Consider the following 19,456-nt stretch of genomic DNA (forward strand, 5'->3'; position numbering starts at 1 on the left):
CCAGATGACGTTGTACCTCCGTTGCTAGGCGACGCTGTAGCCAGACTGGTTACAGCACTGCCTACTCCTTCGTTGACGATCTTGGGCAGATTACTCTTGGTGAACGATCTTGATACCTTTCACTTTGACGCTTCCTTAGCTTCAAGAAATGCTTTAGCACGTTGCGGCTCGGCCCAGCAGCAGTGATCCTCACTCAAAGCCTCAGTTGCCTTCCCTGGACCGGAAACAAGCTTCCTAGGACTGGTGTCTGGCATTACAGAGTCAGACTGATTTGCATATGGCCATGTCTGAACTGGGGTGGCAGAGTGGGCTAAAGAATGGTGATTGATTAAACCCAGATCTGTGGACTTGGTGTGAGTGTTTGATTGGTTCAGATGCTCCGTCCATCCCCACCCCCTTTTGTACCCATCTGTAAAACAGGCACTGAAAGGACGATGCATCGATTTTTATGGTTTAAAGCAGATCTTTGCAGGAACAACCTCTAAGGGCATAGAACTGGAATTGGTACCACTTGGCAGGACAGAACATCCAGCACTGGAGTTCAGGGATGCTGCAGATGAAGTCTTAACTGACCCTGAGACTTCTTAACAGGAGGCAAGCAAACACAAGCCCTTGGAGACGCTTCACAAGCAGGATAGAAATCAAAGTCCAATCCTTTTCCTCTCCAAAGCAGAAACAGCAACTGCAGGCCAACCCAGCGAATCAACACACACCAAAGGGGCAGTACTCCTCCTCACAGCTCTTCAGCTCTTCTCCTTAGCAGAGTGTTTTAAAAGTCTGAGGCTTCAGGTCCAATACTTATACCCCATTTGGCCTTTGAAGTAAGAATTCTTCAAAGGATTGTCATGCAGTGGACACGTTCTTGTCCTGCCTGGTTTTGGCTCAGTACACAATCCAGGGGCCAGGTACAGCCCTATTAAGGGACAGGTGACATCTCCTCCATCCACTCTAGCTAAGGAAGGCTGGTGATGGGGCATCAGGATATGCAAAGCACACCGCAACTTCCTTAGGGTGACTGTCTAGAGTGAATGAGCAAACAGGCTCCTGTCAGTCTAAATCAGACATTGATTCCACAGGCAGACAGTGGCACAGGATGGCTAAACAACAAAAAGCCCACTTTCTAAAAATGTCATTTCCAAACACACAATTACCTTTACTGTTTTTAAATTCTGAGCTCAGAGAGCCAAAACTTGTAGGGCCAGATTTAGGTAATCCTAATTTACCAATTCTAAAATAACAAATTTTGCCAATTCTGTATTTTAGAATCGGTAAATGCTATGTAGGAAGAAAATCGGTAAGTATTACCGAATCGGTACGATTCGGTATTTACCGAATCGGTAATTCCCATTCATTCCTATGGGCCTGGAGGCCCTAAGGAATGAATGGGATTTACCGAATCGGTAAATACCGATTCGGTAATGGGGGAACACATTTAAGGGTGGCAGGGTGTCACATTGATACCCTGTTGTACCCCTGAATCGTGCATGTGTGCACATGTGACACACATACATACCCTTACATTCATGCCCTAAGGGCATGTATGTCTGCCACATGGCACTTTTGGAAATGCACAAAAATGCTTTTCCAAAGGTTTTCGATATTTACCACCAACTTTTAGTTGGTGGTAAATACTGAATCCTTAACTATGCAATTCACTAATTTGAGTGCTCCCTACATTGCAGATACGGTAATTTACCTTAAAATACCGATTCGGTAAATTACCTAGCCTGTTTCTGTAACCTGGTGTTAGTGATTTTAGGTCTCTCTGCACTTTTTCACTGTGGTCCAGTGTAAAGTGCGTGCGCTCTCTGTGTGTGTGTTGAGAGTGACCTGCCTTCCCATAGGAATGCATGGGGAATATGTGTGACCATGGTAGTTCCTGATGTGTGGGGAGTGCAGGGTCGAGTTTGGTATGTGCGAACTTGTGAGATTGAATGCTGCGCAATGATGTATGCGGCATGATTGTGTCTAGTGTGGAAGTGCCACTTCTAGAAGTTGGCATGTTAGTGTAATTTGTGTCTGACGTGTGATTGGCTGGAGCTGGCTGGTGAGCCTGGGTCCAGGAGTCAGGATGGGTCTGCCCCAGTGGTGAGTGTTGAGATTAGCATGCTGATGTGAGGGAGGGGTACACCTGGGACCTGAAAAGGGCTGGGCTTTCCCCACACAATGCTGGCTCCACCCCCTGTAGTGCATCTGATGTCCCTAGCCTGGCCAGTGAAAGGGAGTTCCCCATAACCAGTTGTAGCTGGTTCTTACATTGCCTACACCCTGCTAGACAAAGGGATTTTTGTGTATAAAAAGAGGCTGTGACCTGTTGTAAAATGTTCTTGTTTCTGACTGGAATCAACCAGGGGCGTGCTGCTGCTGGGGCCCAGGGGAAGGCTTGCCTCCCTGGGCCCTGCCCGGCCCCTGGATTGCTGGAGGACTCTGTGGGACCCCTCTGCCTTGCCCAGGATGATTGGGGGACACTGCCTTAGTCCTGGGACCCTTTTGCCTTTCTTTCCAGCCCCCCAGGACCTGCTACAGCTGAGAGCGCTTTATTTTTGGTGGCCTCCACAGCGCTGTGCTTTATTTTGAAACAGGCCAGACCTTCAACATTACTGCGCTCTGGGAGCGCTGCGCATCTTTTCCTTTGGGAGGGAACCCCCACCTTGGAGGATTCCCCCGTGATGCCGTCCTCGTGGGTGCCCACCCCACATGGCCGCTAGCGTTATGTTTTTAATTTCACAGGAGCCAGCCTGCTTGTGTTCCTAAAGGCCCGAGGGAGCCTACCCCTCGTTTACCGTCCCGATGGCCGCCGCCGTCCGCGGCCCGCCTGGTTGTGGGCGGGGCCGCGGGATGGAAGCGGAAATGACGCCGCGGCCGGGCCGGAGATGGCGTGTGGTCGGTGCGAGGCACCCATGAGCTAAAGGGAGCCCCAAGATGGACGACATGGGAGGTCGGGAGCCCACCCCGCCTCCCGGAGCATGGTAGCCGAGTCCTGGGTCCCGAGAGGGGGCCCGGGTGAGGAGGAGGGCGGGGCGCTCCTCCGGAGAGAGAGAGCCCTGCAAGCATGGTGCTTCCTGACGGGCAGCGGCGCCCGGGAATGAGGAGTCCCCTGCACCGGAGCCCGGTAAGTCAGGGCTGGACAGGGGACAGGGGCGTCTTCTTGTTCCCTGAGGGAGCAGATAGTGTTGGTGGTGCTCGTACAAGGCACCGCGCTCGAGCGGCCCCGGATGGCAGTGGGCCGCTCTAATGTGCCACATGGCTAGTAGGGCTCCCGTGGGGGTACAGAGAGCCCCAAGGAGGGCCCGTGCCCATTTGTTTAAAGGTCCCCGTGAAGGGCCTGGCCTCGGGTTGTTCCTCCAAGCCCTGTGGGGCTTCCATGTTTAAAAGGGCCAGAGGAGCCAGAGTGCTCCAGTGGACAGTATTTGTTCCCGAGCCCGAGGGCTCCAACCCTTTTGTTTTGCGCAGTCTTTTGTCCTGGGGGCACATTGTTTTAGAGCCTGGAGGGCTCCACCGATGGGCAAGTGTTGGCTCAGAGCCTAGAGGGCTCCCCTGTGTGCTACAGGTATTTCCAGAGCCAAGTGGCTCAGTTTGGCGCAGCCTTTGCTCCTAAGGGCTAGTGAAAGCCCCTGTCGCAGTTTTGTCCTCAGCTGCCCAGCATGTAGTGGGCAGGTGCACCGTTTTGGTTTTGCTTTCTAGGGACTTGTTCTGTGGACTTAGGAGCGAGTCACACTCCCTTCGCCCCTACCTTGGCCTCTCACAGCTGCGCAGCACTTAGTGCCAGCTGCAGCGTTTAGGCCCTTGTGATTGTTCTCAGCTGCCCAGCAAGTAGTGGGCAGCTGCAACGTTTAGGTTTGCGCCGGTGGCGCACCCCTGACTGGCGCTGCATTGGCAGCGCGCCCTGACATTCTGGACACAGGGCATTTGAGCCCCTTCTTGGATGGCCAGTTGGCCAGGGGGCTGGTATGTGGATAGGGCGCAAGGCCCTAAGGTGATTGTTGGGCAATGTGATTACCTGTTAGGTTTGTGATGATAATTGCCTGATATGATGTATGTGCTAGAGTGATGTGGTGCTAGGAAATGTAATGCATTTAGTATGTTTTACGCACCCTGTGTCTTATACCTCTAAACTTGGGTTTATGATTATGAGGTTATTTTACCTATGTAGGTTTATGCTAGTGATATGTTTTCACTCTGTGAGTTACGCCCCTAAATGTGATTTATTCTCAAAAGGCAGAGTCTAATGTGTTTAGACTAGTGAGAGATTGCCTACTGTAGTTCTACTGGTTAGGCCTAAATGTGATTGTTGCGTAATGTGCTTTGCCTTTATGCTTGTGTTATACTTCTAAATGTGCTCATGCTTAGAAGTTTACTTTGCCTAGTATGTTATACTAGTGAGTTTGTGTCCCTGCGTGATCTAGGCCTATGGTTATTAGTATTGCGTAGGGTGTGCCTACCTCTTACCAGTATTTACTGGTTGTGATCTATAATTGTTATTTTGTACTACACTTATTCTCTGTTCTAGAAGTGCTATTTCTGCTAAGTGTTGATTCTGACAGTGGCCCATGTGGCCCTGTCCTGGTGTAAATAATCCATTGTGAATATTGCCCGTGCCAGTTGGCACAATGTATATTGTGTGATTACTATCTGATGTGTTTTGACAATACAAAAGTTATTGTTATATACCCTTGTGTCGAGTTCCTTTTGTGGTGTGCCTAGGATGTTGTTGCTGTTGTGTGCGTGCGGAAAAAGGTTTACACATTGCCTCCGGGATAAGCCTGTCTGCTCGTGCCAAGCTACCAAGGGGTGAGCAGGGGTTATCTTGGCGTGTGACCAGCTTGCCCTGACTAGAATGTTGGTTTCTGCCTGGCTTTGGCGTAAGCCTTAGCCAACCAGAAATCCCAGTTCTAACAGCCACCTACATCTCAGAAGCCTAATACCGGTCGGTAACGGCCGAAATTACCGAATTTCGGCCGTTACCGACCGGTATTAGGTTACCTACATCTGGCCCCAAATCTCTAGCTGTTCCTAATTGAAAATTACACTTGTAAAATGTTACAAGATGGCTCCAATGATAGCCTATGGGAGAGCTAATCCTTGCAATAGTAAAAACGAAACTGGCAGTATTTCACTATCAGAACATGTAAAAAACACTAGTACATGTCCTACCTTTCACATACACTGCCTATGGGGGTACCTAGGGCCTACGTTAGGGCTGCCTTACATGTAGTAAAAGGGAATGCCAGGTCGACATGGCAGTTAAAACTGCACTCACAAACACTGTAATACCAGGACTGAGACAAGTTAACAGAGCTATTCATGTGGACGAGACAAGTGGTGCTGCAGACCATCTAGTAGCATTTAATTTACAGGACCTGAGCCCACACAAAGTGCTCTTTAGTAGGGACTTACCAGTAAATCAAATATGCCAATCATGGAGAACCAATCAGAATTACAATTTACATAGGGAGCATTTGCACTTTAGCACTGATCAGCAGTGGTAAAGTGCCCAGTGTACATAAACCAGCAAAAACTAAGTCCAGCATAACATCAACAATACAGGAGGTAGAAGTGGAAAGACAGGGGAAACCACGCCAAGGATGCCAGGTCTAACAGACAGTAACCCTACAACACCTTTTCATCTAGTTTTTGTAATCTTGTTTTTCTGGATTTGTCAAACAGCGCTTACGGTGTACTTGTATGGTTTTTCATCCTACCTTTACCTATTCTCCCCATAGCTGCACCAATTTCAAACCTAATTATTGGGTAGATGTATTTTTTATTTTTGTCCTCCACCATTTCCCAATCTCCCCATGTTTATAATACCACTAGTAACAACACAATTCATTGCCTTTTTGTACATAAACTAGTCATGACATTTTAACACACTTTCTGTAACTTATATTGTACAACTACTCAGCAAGGCACAGCTTACAACAAAAAAGCTTATTGTTAATCACATAGGCAAAACCTAATGCATTTACTAATGCTTGTTTCCATGGTGATCAGTTACTGTTCTTATGTCCTGATCCTTGCTCTGTGTAGATAGATAGAGAGGACTGGGGCTCTCTACTTGTTATTGCTTTAATTATCCAGATTAACTAACACCAAGAGGTTGGGTTGCAACTTAGCCCACACACTTTTTTATTAAGATTACACATCATTTGCAGGTTAAAAATTATGCCATGGTAAAATGTCTACAAGTTTTATCTGCATAAGGTTACTGTGAGCTAAAAATACCTTGCGGGAGACAGATTCAAGCAGAAAATGTGTTGTGAGAGTCATTTTTTGGTGGACCAACCCCTTTGCAACCCAAGGAATGCCATTTCATTACATTTTTACAAGAGATACCCCAAATTGGATTTTGTGTAATATACTGATATTTTTTATACTTTCGGCGGAAAACAATTACACTATTATGATCATACTTAAACACCACCCAGAGGCAGCAGCTGTTCTCATGGCTTAGGCACACAGTGACAGTGATAGAGCTGTAACTGAGGGCTATCTAACAACCAAGAGCACATTTGGTTATTGCAAGTGAGCCTAGCTGGCATAGCCAAGCAAGGGCCGAACAGTTTTTCTAATGGTGGGTGACCCACCCACGAGTTACAGCAGGGGAGCAGCTTAAGGTCCACTTAAATAATGTCTAGGGCTCATCAGCGAACTAACACACACTGTGTACGTCTCGGAGGTGCGAGTGTAAATGAAACAAAGAGGGAAAGACCAGAAGGAGTTGTGATTAGACATGGCAAGAGAGCACCACGCTGTTAGGACGAGTACCCTCTCAGGGCTACACAAATAATTACCAAGTCGAATGTATGGTTGGTATTTAAAAAATACTTTTATGAAAACACTGTAGCAGAGTGACATATATTTCTGATCCTGACAAATGCCATTGAACTTTATCAAGTCTTACCTGGCAGAAACATGTTGACCACTTAAGATAGGATAGTTACATTACCCTCGGTCTGCTCATTTTTTAACTCTATCCAAGAGGGGCACCAGAGTAAAGGACAATTTTCGCCCACCACAAAATAGTTTTAACAACACTTTTCATTATTTCGGCACTCTTTCCCTCAATCTTATACATCTACATTGCTCATCTTAACAACAAACAACCTCTGCTCCTCCCCTTTGCTTCCTGGGGAGTTGTAGCCCACACTGGGTATCTTGCGGTCCTATTGTCAGGAGGCAACGCTATGATGAAACATGTCACCTGCTGGAGAGTGAGGGTTCTCGTCCTAAAAGTATAGGCCTCTTTTGCCCTATATAATCACACCTCCTTCCGGTCGTTCCTTTTTTCTTCATTTACACTCGCACCACTGAGACGTACATAGTGTGTGTTAGTATCAACATTAGAGCAGTACGTTATTGGGTGGGTTTATTCTCTAATAAGACCCTTTTGGGTGTTTATAGCTCATTAGCAAACACTAGGCCCTGGATGCTTCCCAGACCCTTGTCCCACTATGATTTTCACCAGTGCCCAGCACATGCGCACTCTACCACTTAGAGTTCGCAAGCAGTCGCTCCCCACGCTGCTGCACGGCTCTGTCTGCATAGTTTTTGCCTAATATTGTATTTTTCCCCTGTGCCTAACTTGCTTTCTTGCCCAGACTTGTTTTTATTCCTGTTAGAAGCGGCTGTCTCTAGTTGGCAGAGGTATACACTTCTGACAAATAGGGACACACCTTTTCTAGTCAGGGCAAGGGGATCACACACTTAGATAACCCCTGCTCACCCCCTTGGTAGCTTGGCAAAGCAGACAGGCTTATCTCAGAGGCAGTGCGTTAAGCATTGATGACCACATACAGTAATAAAGTGAATACACTACAAATGGACACAACACAGTAGTATTATAAAAATAAGGATTTTTATAGAAGGCTTAGCACAAGACCAAATAACGACAAAAATATACCACAATCTTAATAAATACTCTTGGAAGGAAAAATAATAGTTCAAGCGTAGTTTCTTCTTAGCACAAAGTCTTTAGTATCAAAAGCAACTCTTCTTCTTTAAAACACAGTTCTTGGCAACAATGTAACCCACACGGGAGTCACACGACGTCGAGGCAAAGTTAATCCAAAGGTTCGGCGTCGACCGCGAGGAGCGCTACGTCGAGCCCGGAGTCGCACAGACCCCAACAACACAGTACCTTGGAAAAGTGAAGCACTCGATGATCGGCAGCGTCGAGATGTCCGGCGTCGCGTCTTCGGCGTCGATCGGGCCTCGGAGTCGGGGCGATCTGCAGCGGCGTCGACCGAAGTCAGGCGGGAGCAGCGCTCACGAGATGAAGCAGGATACGGCGTCGTCGATGTCGATGTTGCAAGAGTGAGCAGCGCTCACGGCGTCGAGGGGGCTCGAAGTCGATGCGATCAGCAGCGGTGCAGACACGAGGTCACTTGGAGCTGGAGCCGAACTCACTACTCACTGGCGTTGTTGCTGGCGTCGATCGGGCCCGGCGGCCGGCGTCGAGGAAGCGGGACACTGGAGCCGTTACTCACGATGTCGAGCTGGATTCGGCGGCGTCCGTCGGCGTCGAGATTGCTGGATTCTTTCAGAGGTGCTGGATTCACAAGTTCCAGCAAATAGCACTTTAAGCAAATGAAGTCCTTTAGCCCTGTGACTTCAACAGGAGACTGGCACTCTTCCAGCCCGTGGAGATTTTCTTAGCAAAGATTGAGAGTACACACACAGTTCCTCTCTCCTGGTTCCTTGGCAAAAATAAAGAAACAATGCAGGATTCCCCCAACAAACAGCACTCTGGCAGAAGGGGTAGGCAGTCCTTAGATCAGCAGGCTTCTTGTCCTTGGTTCAGGTTTCCTTGTCAGAAGTGATCTAAATTCTTGGTTCAGGGGTCCTTCTCTTATACCCCTTTTTGGCTTTGATCCCTTTGTCCATGCAGGGGAATTTCCCCCCATCTTGGGTTTGTTGTGGGTGTTGCCAGGCCGAAGCACCTGGCCTATTCACTGTGCAGGGCAGAGTCTTCAGCCGCCCAGCAGGAGCGGAGCCAGCATTGTCACTGGCAGGGGCAGGGCCATCAGTTGCCCGGCAGGAGGTGGGCTAGGAAAGTCCCAGGCAGGCACAGAGTCATCAGTCGCCTGGCAGGGGGGTGGAGCCAGCATTGTATCAGGCAGGGCAGGCTATCAGGAGCTACTCTTCCCCTACTCTCAATGCAAATGCCCCACTCACCCCACACTGACTCATTCAGACCTCTGGAGCCACCCAGCTCCTGTCACACGCACACCAGAACCAGCAGAGACCGGTAGACAGTTAGACAAGAAAATAGCTACTTTCTAAAAGTGCTATTTTCAAACACAGAGTCCAAAAACCATCCACACAAACGGATGCGTTATTAAACCCTGAGTTCAGGGATACCAAACTCGACATTGCACCATGCTCCCCGAGCCCGCTAGGATTATAGCATTAATAATCCTGGCAGCCCATTCTAACTGATGGAGAGCAGGTTACCTTACACTAGTGAAAAACGAATATGGCTGTAATTCACTATTAGGACATGCCAACCTTGTCAGGCTTGTCCTACCTTATGCTTACAATGCACCCTGCCCGTGGGCCTACCATAGGGGTGACTAACATGAAGTTAAGGGAAGGTTTAGGGACTGGCAAGTAGGTGTACTTGCGCAGTCCTCGTGACAGTCAGACTGCACGTGGACTAGCAATGGTAGACCTTCAGACATACTTTTACTAGGCCGCTCTTGTGGGTGGCACAACACGTGCTGCAAGCCCACGAGCAGCATTTGTATTTACAAGCCCTGGCACTCCTGGTGCACGCTACTAGGGACTGATAGTAAACCAAATGAGCCAAACATGGAATTCAATCAATACAGCAATTTCACATAGGGAGCACTTGCACTGTGGCACTGATCAGCAGTGGCACAGTGCCCAAAGCATTTACCAGCAAAAACATCGTAAACAGAGGAGGCAAACAGAAAAAATGGAGGAGAGACTCATGCCAATGATGCCAGGTCTAACAATTCCTCTGTGCCTGTACTTGCTTTCTAGCCCAGACTTGTGTTATTCCTCTGTGCCTGTACTTGTTTTCTTGCCCAGTCTTGTTTTTATTCCTCTGTGCCTGTACTTGCTTTCTTGCCCAGACTTGCTTTTATTCCTCTGTGCCTGTACGTGCTTTCTTGCCCAGACTTGTTTTTATTCCTCTGTGCCTGTACTTGCTTTCTTGCCCAGACGTGTTCTTATTCCTCTGTGCCTGTACTTATTTTCTTGCCCAGACTTGTTTTATTCCTCTGTGCCTGTACTTGCTTTCTTGCCAAGACTTATTTTTATTCCTCTGTGCCTGTACTTGCTTTCTTGCCCAGACTTGCTTTTATTCTTCTCTGCCTGTGCTTGCTTTCTTGCCCAGACTTGTTTTTATTCCTCTGTGCCTGTACTTGCTTTCTTGCCCAGACTTGTTTTTATTCCTCTGTGCCTGTACTTGCTTTCTTGCCCAGACTTGCTTTTATTCCTCTGTGCCTGTACGTGCTTTCTTGCCCAGACTTGTTTTTATTCCTCTGTGCCTGTACTTGCTTTCTTGCCCAGACGTGTTCTTATTCCTCTGTGCCTGTACTTATTTTCTTGCCCAGACTTGTTTTATTCCTCTGTGCCTGTACTTGCTTTCTTGCCAAGACTTATTTTTATTCCTCTGTGCCTGTACTTGCTTTCTTGCCCAGACTTGCTTTTATTCTTCTCTGCCTGTGCTTGCTTTCTTGCCCAGACTTGTTTTTATTCCTCTGTGCCTGTACTTGCTTTCTTGCCCAGACTTGTTTTTATTCCTCTGTGCCTGTACTTGCTTTCTTGCCTAAACGTATCTTTACCCTCTGTGCCTAGTTCTCCGGCGACCCCGCCTGTTTTTCCCGCTGATGCCTCCCTGCGGCCCAGTCCCCTCCTATTCCATTTGCCGCCCAGCTCCCCCCTCCCAGCTGCTCCTCCCTCCCACATCCCCTCATATGGAGGCCGCGCAGTGGGCGCATCTCTGGCACCCCAAAGACGAGCCTATGGCAAGCCCGTCTGCACCCGTCCACGCCTGGACCGCGCCCAGCGCCAGGACCCCTGCACCCCACGAACGCCGCGATGCCCAACACCGCTACGATGCCAGAACCCTCCACGCACTCAACACCGGACGATCACACACCTGCTTCCTGGCCGCCCCGAAGCATCTTCACAAGCATCCGCCCCACCATGCTGCCGACCAGTAAAGAACCCAACCACCTTAGATGCATCCTTCTTAACACCCGCTCCGCCCACAAACAGGCCGGTGAACTCTAGGACCTACTCGACTCAACCTCCTCAGATGTCGCCTTCCTGACGGAGACCTTGCTGAACCCCGCCTCGGCACCCGTCGTAGCCATAGCCGTCCCGGAAGGCTACAAGATCACCCGCAGGGACCGCACCAACAGAGCAGGAGGAAGAATCGCCATCGTCCACAGGAACACTCTCAGAGTCTCGACCAACACCGATGACCACCTCAGCACCGCCGAACACCTGCACTTCCAGATCCACACCGACCCCAACACCACCCTCAGAGGAACCCTCATCTACAGACCCCCCGGACCCCGACCACAGTTCAGCGACTCCATCGCCGACTTCGTCAGCACACACGCCCTCGCCTCCTCGGACTACATCCTCTTCGGGGACCTGAACTTCCATCTCAAGAACAACAATAACACCAACTCCACCACCCTGATCGACAACGTAGCGAACCTCGGACTCAGATAACTCGTCATAACACCCACCCACTCCGCCGGTCACACGCTTTACCCCATCTTCTCCGCAAGCCCCCACGTCTCCTTCAACCACATTAACGCACTACACTGGACTGATCATCCCTGCATCCACTTCACCTTCAAGAAACCCACCACGCACCACCACACCCAACAGATGCCTCGCCGCTGCTGGAGCAAAGTCACCGAAGACCAGCTAACCACCACCCTCGCCCAGAGCCCAACCACCGACCCCGACACTGCCACCCTCAACCTCAGACAGTAGATCAACAACTGCGCCAATACCCTCGCCCCGATCAAGAAACCCTCCAACAGTCACACCAACAAGAAAGCCAGCTGGTTCACTGAAGAACTCCGGGCCTCCAAGCAAACCGGCCAAAAGCTGGAGAAGATCTGGCTCTGTGAACGAACACCGGATAGCCAAGCAGCCCACAAGAAGGCCACACGCAGACACCATAACCTCATGAGATCCGCCAAAAGGGCCTCCTTCAAAGACCGCCTAGACATCAACACGCACAACAGCAAAGAGCTCTTCAACATCGTGAAGGAACTCTCCAACACCAACGATGTCCCACCCTCACAAGACCTGTGCGACTCGCCGGGCACCTTCTTCCACCGCAAGATCGCAAACATCCACCACAGCTTCAATGCCAGGACCGCCCGACAACCACTGAGACCTCCGCCACCACGACCACCACCCGCACCAACCGCCTGCTCTCCTGGAGCAACATCAACGACGACGACACCATCAAGATCATGAACACCATCCACTCCGGATCTCCGTCAGACCCATGCCCACACCACATCTTCGATTAAAGAAAAAGGGGTAACCCTATGTCCCGCAGAACCTGAGTAATTTATGGTTAAACAAGAAAGTGGTTCTGTTGGGTGAAACAAAATTTCTTTTGGTATTTCTATGAAATGCAATCTAGGATGGATGCTCTCATATACACATTATTTTCCAAAATAGATGCTTAACAAATAAGTCATAAGATCGACTGATTGGCTGTACTGTATCGTTTTATCAGAATTGCGTCATTCAATGATATCATACAATACATGAGTAGACTGTCAGCATAAGTGGCAAAGTACAGTTTAGTGACAATTGTGTTTTAGTGCTCAAAAGGTGAAAGATATATACAGTGTAGACAATATCATTTATACAGATATGTACAAGGGTTTCAGTGGCCAGCTAGCAATTTTTAGCCAAGGCATCTATTTTGGAAAATAATGTGTATATGAGAGCATCCGTCCTAGATTACATTTCATAGCAGTACCAAAAGAAATGTTGTTTTACCCAACAGTACCACTTTCTTGTGTAACCACACCACATCGTCAAACAAAGCCAGCACAGCCATCGCACCCCATCTCCGGAAAGTCATTAATGCCTCCTTTGAGACAGCAACCTTCCCGGAGAGCTGGAAGCACGCCGAGATCAACGCCTTACTCAAAAAACCCAAGGCGGCTCCCAAGGACCTCAAGAACTTCTGGCCCATCTCCCTGCTACCGTTCCCGGCAAAAGTCATCAAGAAAACCGTCAATGAACAACTGACCCGCTACCTCGAGGAGAACAAAATCCTGGACCCTTCGCAGTCCGGGTTCTGCAGCAACCAAAGCTCGAGACCGCCCTCATCGCCGCCACCGATGACATCAAGTCCCTGCTGGACAAGGGAGAAACGGCGGCCCTCATCCTCCTGGACCTGTCAGCCACCTTCGACATGGTCTGCCACCACACACTACGAACACGCCTCCACAACGCCGGGATCCAAGAGAAAGCCCTGGACTGGACCATGTCCTTCCTCTCCAGCAGAACACAGAGTGTCTGCCTTCCCCCCTGCCGCTCCGAAGCCACAGAGATCATCTGCGGCGTATCCCAGGGTTCATCCCTCAGCCCAACTCTGTTTAACATGTACATGGCACCGCTCGCCCATGTCGCCCGTCGGCACGACCTCAACATCATCTCCTACGCCGATGACAACCAGCTGATCGTCTCCCTCACCAAGGACCCCCACACCACCAAAACCATCCTTCATGAAGGAATGAAGGCCATCGCTGAATGGATGAGGAACAGCCGACTGAAGCTGAACTCAGACAAGACAAAGAACCTCATCCTCGGATGCACCCCTTCGGCCTGGGACGACTCCTGGTGGCCGACCGCACTGGGAACCGCCTCAACACCCACCGACCAAGCACGCAACCTAGGGGTCATCCTCAACTCCACCCTATCCATGACTAAACAGGTCAACACCGTCTCCTCCTCCTGCTTCACCACCCTCCACATGCTCCGCAGGATCTACAAGTGGATCCCCACTGAAACGAGAAAAACGGTCACCCAGGCCCTCGTCAGCAGCAGGTTGGACTACGGAAACGCCCTCTACGCCGGAGCCTCGGCCAAACTCCTGAGACGGCTCCAACGCATCCAGAACGCCTCTGCATGCCTGATTCTCGACATCCCTCGCCGCAGCCACATCACACCCCAGCTGAGACACCTGCACTGGCTCCCGGTCAACAAGAGGATAACGTTCAAGCTCCTCACCCACGCACACAAGGCACTCAACAACACCGGACCAACGTACCTCAACAGACGACTCAGCTTCTACACCCCCACCTGTCAGCTCCGCTCCACTGACCTCGCCACAGTCCCCCACTTCCAAAGAGCGACCTCCGGCTTCAGATCGTTCTCCCACCTGCCCGCCAAAACCCGGAATACCCTCCCCATCCACCTACGGCAGACCCAAGACCTGCTGACCTTCAGAAAACTCCTCAAGACCTGGCTTTTCGAGCAGTAGCAGCATTCCCCACCCCAGCACCTTGAGACCCTCACAGGTGAGTAGTGCGCTTTACAAATGATATCATTAATTTCAAAACGGTTGCAGTATCTTTACATCTGCAGTGAGACTTTAAAGCAGTGTTCAGTCTTTTAAAGTAATACAACTGCATGGCTCTAAAGTGTTAGGATAGCAACACATTGCCCAAATTCTCTAACTTCGTTTCCCACAAAAACATCAACGAATTGTAAAAAAACTCAGAAAACTTCTAAAAACATAATGCTTCGAAAAAAGACCCAATGCATGTAATAAGATTTCGTGCAATTTTAATCCAACTCCAGTTGTTTGGACTGTCTCCAGAAAGACACTCTTAAGGGGCCGAATTATGCGTGGAGTATGGAATATATTGTGCTGTGATTTGTACACTGTACAGAAAATATTCACATTTATATTTGGTAAATATCTCCAGGTGTAGCAACATGCTTTATTTTTAGTTGGGAGTTTTTCTCTCTCATGGAATCTCTTTGGGACGATAAATACAATGTGTCATTTGTTGTGACTTGTTTCATGTTCAGTCATCTCTTTTGTCGGACAACAAAAAACGATAATTAAGTATGTCTCATAGTATTACAAGTCTGTTCTGATGAATCACTGACTCTCAATATTGAAAACAACAAAAAAAATATTGATATTGACTTTTTAAAATAGGAATAAAAAGCATAGGTCTTTTCCTAAACATCTGCTATGAAAACAACAAAATTAAAAATTAAATATACGGAAACTGGCTATTATTTAATAAAAGACATGCACAAACTGGTACAACGTGAACATTATGCAGGTCCCCTTCCAAACGCACTGTAGAATTATGGGCCACTGTGTTCTACGTTGTTACATTGTTATCGTCAATATATCGTTTTATAGAAGGATAGATGGAGAACACGTGCCCACCTGTGGTCCAAAAGATGTAATACTTAATACATATATATAGCGCGAGAATGAATTTTAGTTTACACTCAGCTCACTGTCAACAGTTCTTTATAAGGTATATATTAGAAACGATCATGTAACTCACATTGTTGGTCATTTAACCTACCTCATATACAAATGCATTTTTTTTTATTTCTATAGATCGAAAATTATAAACACATAATTTATATATAACACGGTTTAATGTAAAGTATTGTACTTACGGGAGATTCCATGGAAGATTCCTTTTCCACCCGATTCCCATATTTCGACAGGCTGCAACGATCAGTTTCACAGGCTTGGGGTCATTTGCTTCGCCGCTCTCAATCATGATAAGCAAATGACAGACACCAATGGATAATAAAAACCTGTAAATCACAAAAGTGAAATGTATCCGTGTATGACCAAAAACAGGCACCGCTGAGTCCACAGAGCTTTACCTAAACTGAAATCTGCGCATGCGCATGCGCATCTGCAAACTGCTCTGAATAAAACCAATAAAGTTAACACTAGGCAGGCATTTTTTTTCCCCGATTTATTTTGAAGCACGGGAAAATGTCAATTTCTTTGCAAATGACTTCATGGGTAGCATACAATTGGAAGCTGCGCACACAAATCACTATATACAAAAAGACATCGGAGTATTTTCCCTATTTTAAGTCACAATTTCCTGCAATTTGGTCGGACTGGCTATTGAACAATCAGCCAGAGCCTGACGGGCTGGTCTGACAGGTTAGTGTGTGGACCAGGTTTTTGGGTGTTTCTGGGCCTGACTTATTAGCTTGTTGGGCCGGTTTTTACAGCTGATTTCCTTTGTATTAAAACATAAATTGCCTGCTACGCCGTCTATCTTTTTGCAAATGTTGCCACTTTCTTCGCTATCGGATTCGCTAATGGGGGGGTGGGGTGGGGGGGGGGGGACATATATGATGCCACTTTGTCGTAAATCTATCGGGCAGACATACATGGATTCATGAACTGCTTAACATCTCTAACATCAAGATGTCTGTATTGAATAAACCATTGCTTAGGGTTGTAAAATATAACTTAAATATTGGCAAGTGTGACTATGAGACTACTTTTGAAATTCAAATTTCCACCAAAATCGAGGATAATTTCGCTAGCATAGGTAGATATAGATTGAATAATGCTGATCAATGATGTGTCTCCATCTTCTAAAAATGTGATATTATTGATCTTCTTAATATTTTATTCATAGCATTTTACACCACGAGCAATCATTTGGTTTTTCCCGATGTAAATTTAGGAATACATCATGCTGCCGTTCTATTTGCTGCTAAACGTATAGATGATTAGCCTTAATTGTTATCTTATTACTTTCTCATTTTAGTACGTATGATGTTTTGTCCATCTGTAGCAAATTCTTTTAAACAGCATCCCCACACACAATTGTTTTGTCATCTTACTAAATGTCACATGATATAAAAAATAAAATATATACTCTTACTATAGATTCACCTTTACCCATGCCTCCTCCCACGCCTTCCTTTGTAGGTCTTACCTAACTAGACAGCTTGTAGCTGTCCTCTTCTTGTGCTTGTCCAGTCGCGGCCGGCATGACACGCAGGTGGGGGCCGGGGCGGTCGCACGGATGGAGGGGGTGGGGACAGAGGTTTAATTTTAAAAACGTACCTTAGCCGGCCCGATCTGGTCCCGCCTCGTTTCTAATTCTCTGCGCTTCGCAGGAAGCAGGTAGCCTCCCCTCCCCTCCCCTCCCCAAAGCCATTCACATTGCTGCAATGGCAGCGTTGTGACTGGTGGGGACAGCGCCCACCTATGGGGAGGCCATTTTCTCCATGTAGCCTACACGCAGCCTACATGGAGAAAGTGGCAGTGTGCGCATGACAGGTTTGGTCGGCCCCAGGGGGCCGACCAAACAGTCAGAGTCCGCCATTGGGCTAGCCACTCCTTCTGTGCCCTGCTGCAGGACCGCCCACCCACCCTCAACCAAACCCTTCTGCTTTCTTGCAGTGAGAGAAGCAGTAACATAAAATGGTATTTATACACACTGTGTGAGAAAGCAGTGAGGCGTCTGTCCTCTGCCCACATGGAGGAGCTGCCCCTGTGTTTGTCCTCCACTTGAATAGTCTCTATACTATCCTTTTGATTGGTTGACTGGTATCCTTCCACTGCTCATATGTATTCAACTACTGTTATAATTAAGCATTCCATGAGAGTGCAAGTATTTCCCAGCTTTCTCCTTCCTGTGCTGCTTCCCCATCCGCACTCCATGTTCTGCCCTCCTCCCACACTGGCACTTCCCTCATGCAGGAGCAGCTCGTGCATGTATGAGTGATGGGGCAGGGTGGGGGGACTCAACAGTCAACGACGAGGGAAAATTAAATGTTTCGCTATAAGTCGAGCCCCCCACCCTGTCCCACTGCGCTTACCTGCATGGGCCGCTCCAGCTCTCATGTGCTGCTTATCTTGTTCAATACCTGCTACCCACCTCACATACTCTGTGTTACTCACTTCTCTCCTCACCCAGCCTATTTAAAATTGTAGCTACTGCCCTCATGTCCACTGCTCTCCAGCCTACCTCCCTTACTATCCCAATCTGCTGCCTCCACTCACTCCTTTGTTGCTCCCCACCTCTCTTGGTCATTACAATACTTCTTTTAAACACAGTTTTTAAGGCCCAACAACTCATATTTGTAGCCAGGCCACTCCCCTTTCACAAATGTGCTGGCAGTGAAAACCTCTAAATTATTTTTTCCCTGAGGAAAAGGCTGACTCGACCATAAGAAAACACTTGATTACATTATAACAACTTATAGCACTTAGTTTCAATTTGGAAGCCGCTAGAGAAATGACCCACGGACTCATTTTAATAGATATTAAACATCCAACTCAATGGTCAAGTCGGATTTTATAATACTGCTTTGAAAATTACACTTTTAGAAAGTTGTCATTTTTTCTACCTTAAGCAAAAAGGGCCTTATTGCCAGTGTCCAGAAACACATGATTGCTGAAGTCTCATCTGTGGTGAGGTGTTGATTGTTCTCAGCCAGTGGACAAAGGGCTTGGGTGTGGGGAAGTGCTTTCTTCTTTGATCAGGGTGGGTGGCCTGGGGACTGTGTCCAGTCCCTTCCTGAGCTTCACCTACCCTGTCAATGGCAGATGTAGTTCACACTTAGGCATGCCTCGCTTTTGTCTTCCTGGACAACTAGGCCCCAAACCCAGTGAGAAGGGGAGCTGTCACAGAATTGGTTTAGAGTGACTACAATGGAGAATGTACCTATTACGATAGCCACACCTCTGGATGGGGACAGGGAGCTCTGGCTGGGGATAGAGGGTGGCAAGAAAAGTCCTACCATGTTGAATTTAGCAAAAGAGGCATACTGTGGGATAGCTCACAATAATACACATGGAATGTGCTGCAAAAGTGGGTAGGGTCACCCTGGTATCTTTTACCCCAATGGTTAGGGAGTGGCCAGAAGTTTCCCCCAGCCACAGCCTGGCACTGGGCATGAATTTGGCATACTCAATACACGCCTCAGAATACCCCATGTCCTGTAAGGATCAGATGAAGGACTGCCCTGCTGTCTGAAAACCAAAGGAAGACCGGACGTGCTTGCCCTGAACCCAATACCCCAGCTGTGCTTCAAGGGCCAACTAACTGATCTCCTGTTTGCGCTACAAGGACACAACCAACTTCCAGAGGCCTCTCTCATTGCAGCTGCCCAGCTGACCAGTTTCAGCTGGACATGCAGTGGACTCAGTTGGAGTGAGTCCAAACCCAAAGTGGCCACTTCCACATCCTAAGTGATGTTAGAGTGTACTCATCCTGTCCCCAAACTGCAAGAAGTGAAACTTTTGCCAACTTTCTGCCTAAGAAACTGATGGAGACCGAGGTCACCATTGAAGTTGTAGCCACTGACATCAAATCACCAGTCAGCCTCAACTTGCTGGTTTTCTCTGCTGAGGGAGATATGACTTTCGAAAAAGTTTGTAAGTCCAAACATAGAAGGCTTCATCAGG

At 48.1% G+C, this 19,456-nt stretch overlaps 1 protein-coding gene across 6 annotated transcripts in view; it reads right to left on the bottom strand.

Annotated features, from left to right (window-relative positions):
• Positions 1 to 19,456, bottom strand: part of LOC144812382 (dihydrofolate reductase-like) — a 453,064-nt gene that overhangs the window by 193,135 nt on the left and 240,473 nt on the right. For all 6 annotated transcript variants that reach the window (XM_078673936.1, XM_078673934.1, XM_078673933.1 and 3 more), the window contains one exon: positions 15,679 to 15,822. In XM_078673936.1, coding sequence (XP_078530062.1) covers positions 15,679 to 15,785 — 107 coding nt within the window. In that variant the 5' untranslated portion in view covers positions 15,786 to 15,822. The remainder of the gene's footprint in view (positions 1 to 15,678; positions 15,823 to 19,456) is intronic.

This window comes from Lissotriton helveticus, chromosome 1_1, assembly GCF_964261635.1.
Source record: "Lissotriton helveticus chromosome 1_1, aLisHel1.1, whole genome shotgun sequence".
In the NCBI taxonomy this organism is placed as follows: Eukaryota; Metazoa; Chordata; class Amphibia; order Caudata; family Salamandridae; genus Lissotriton; species Lissotriton helveticus.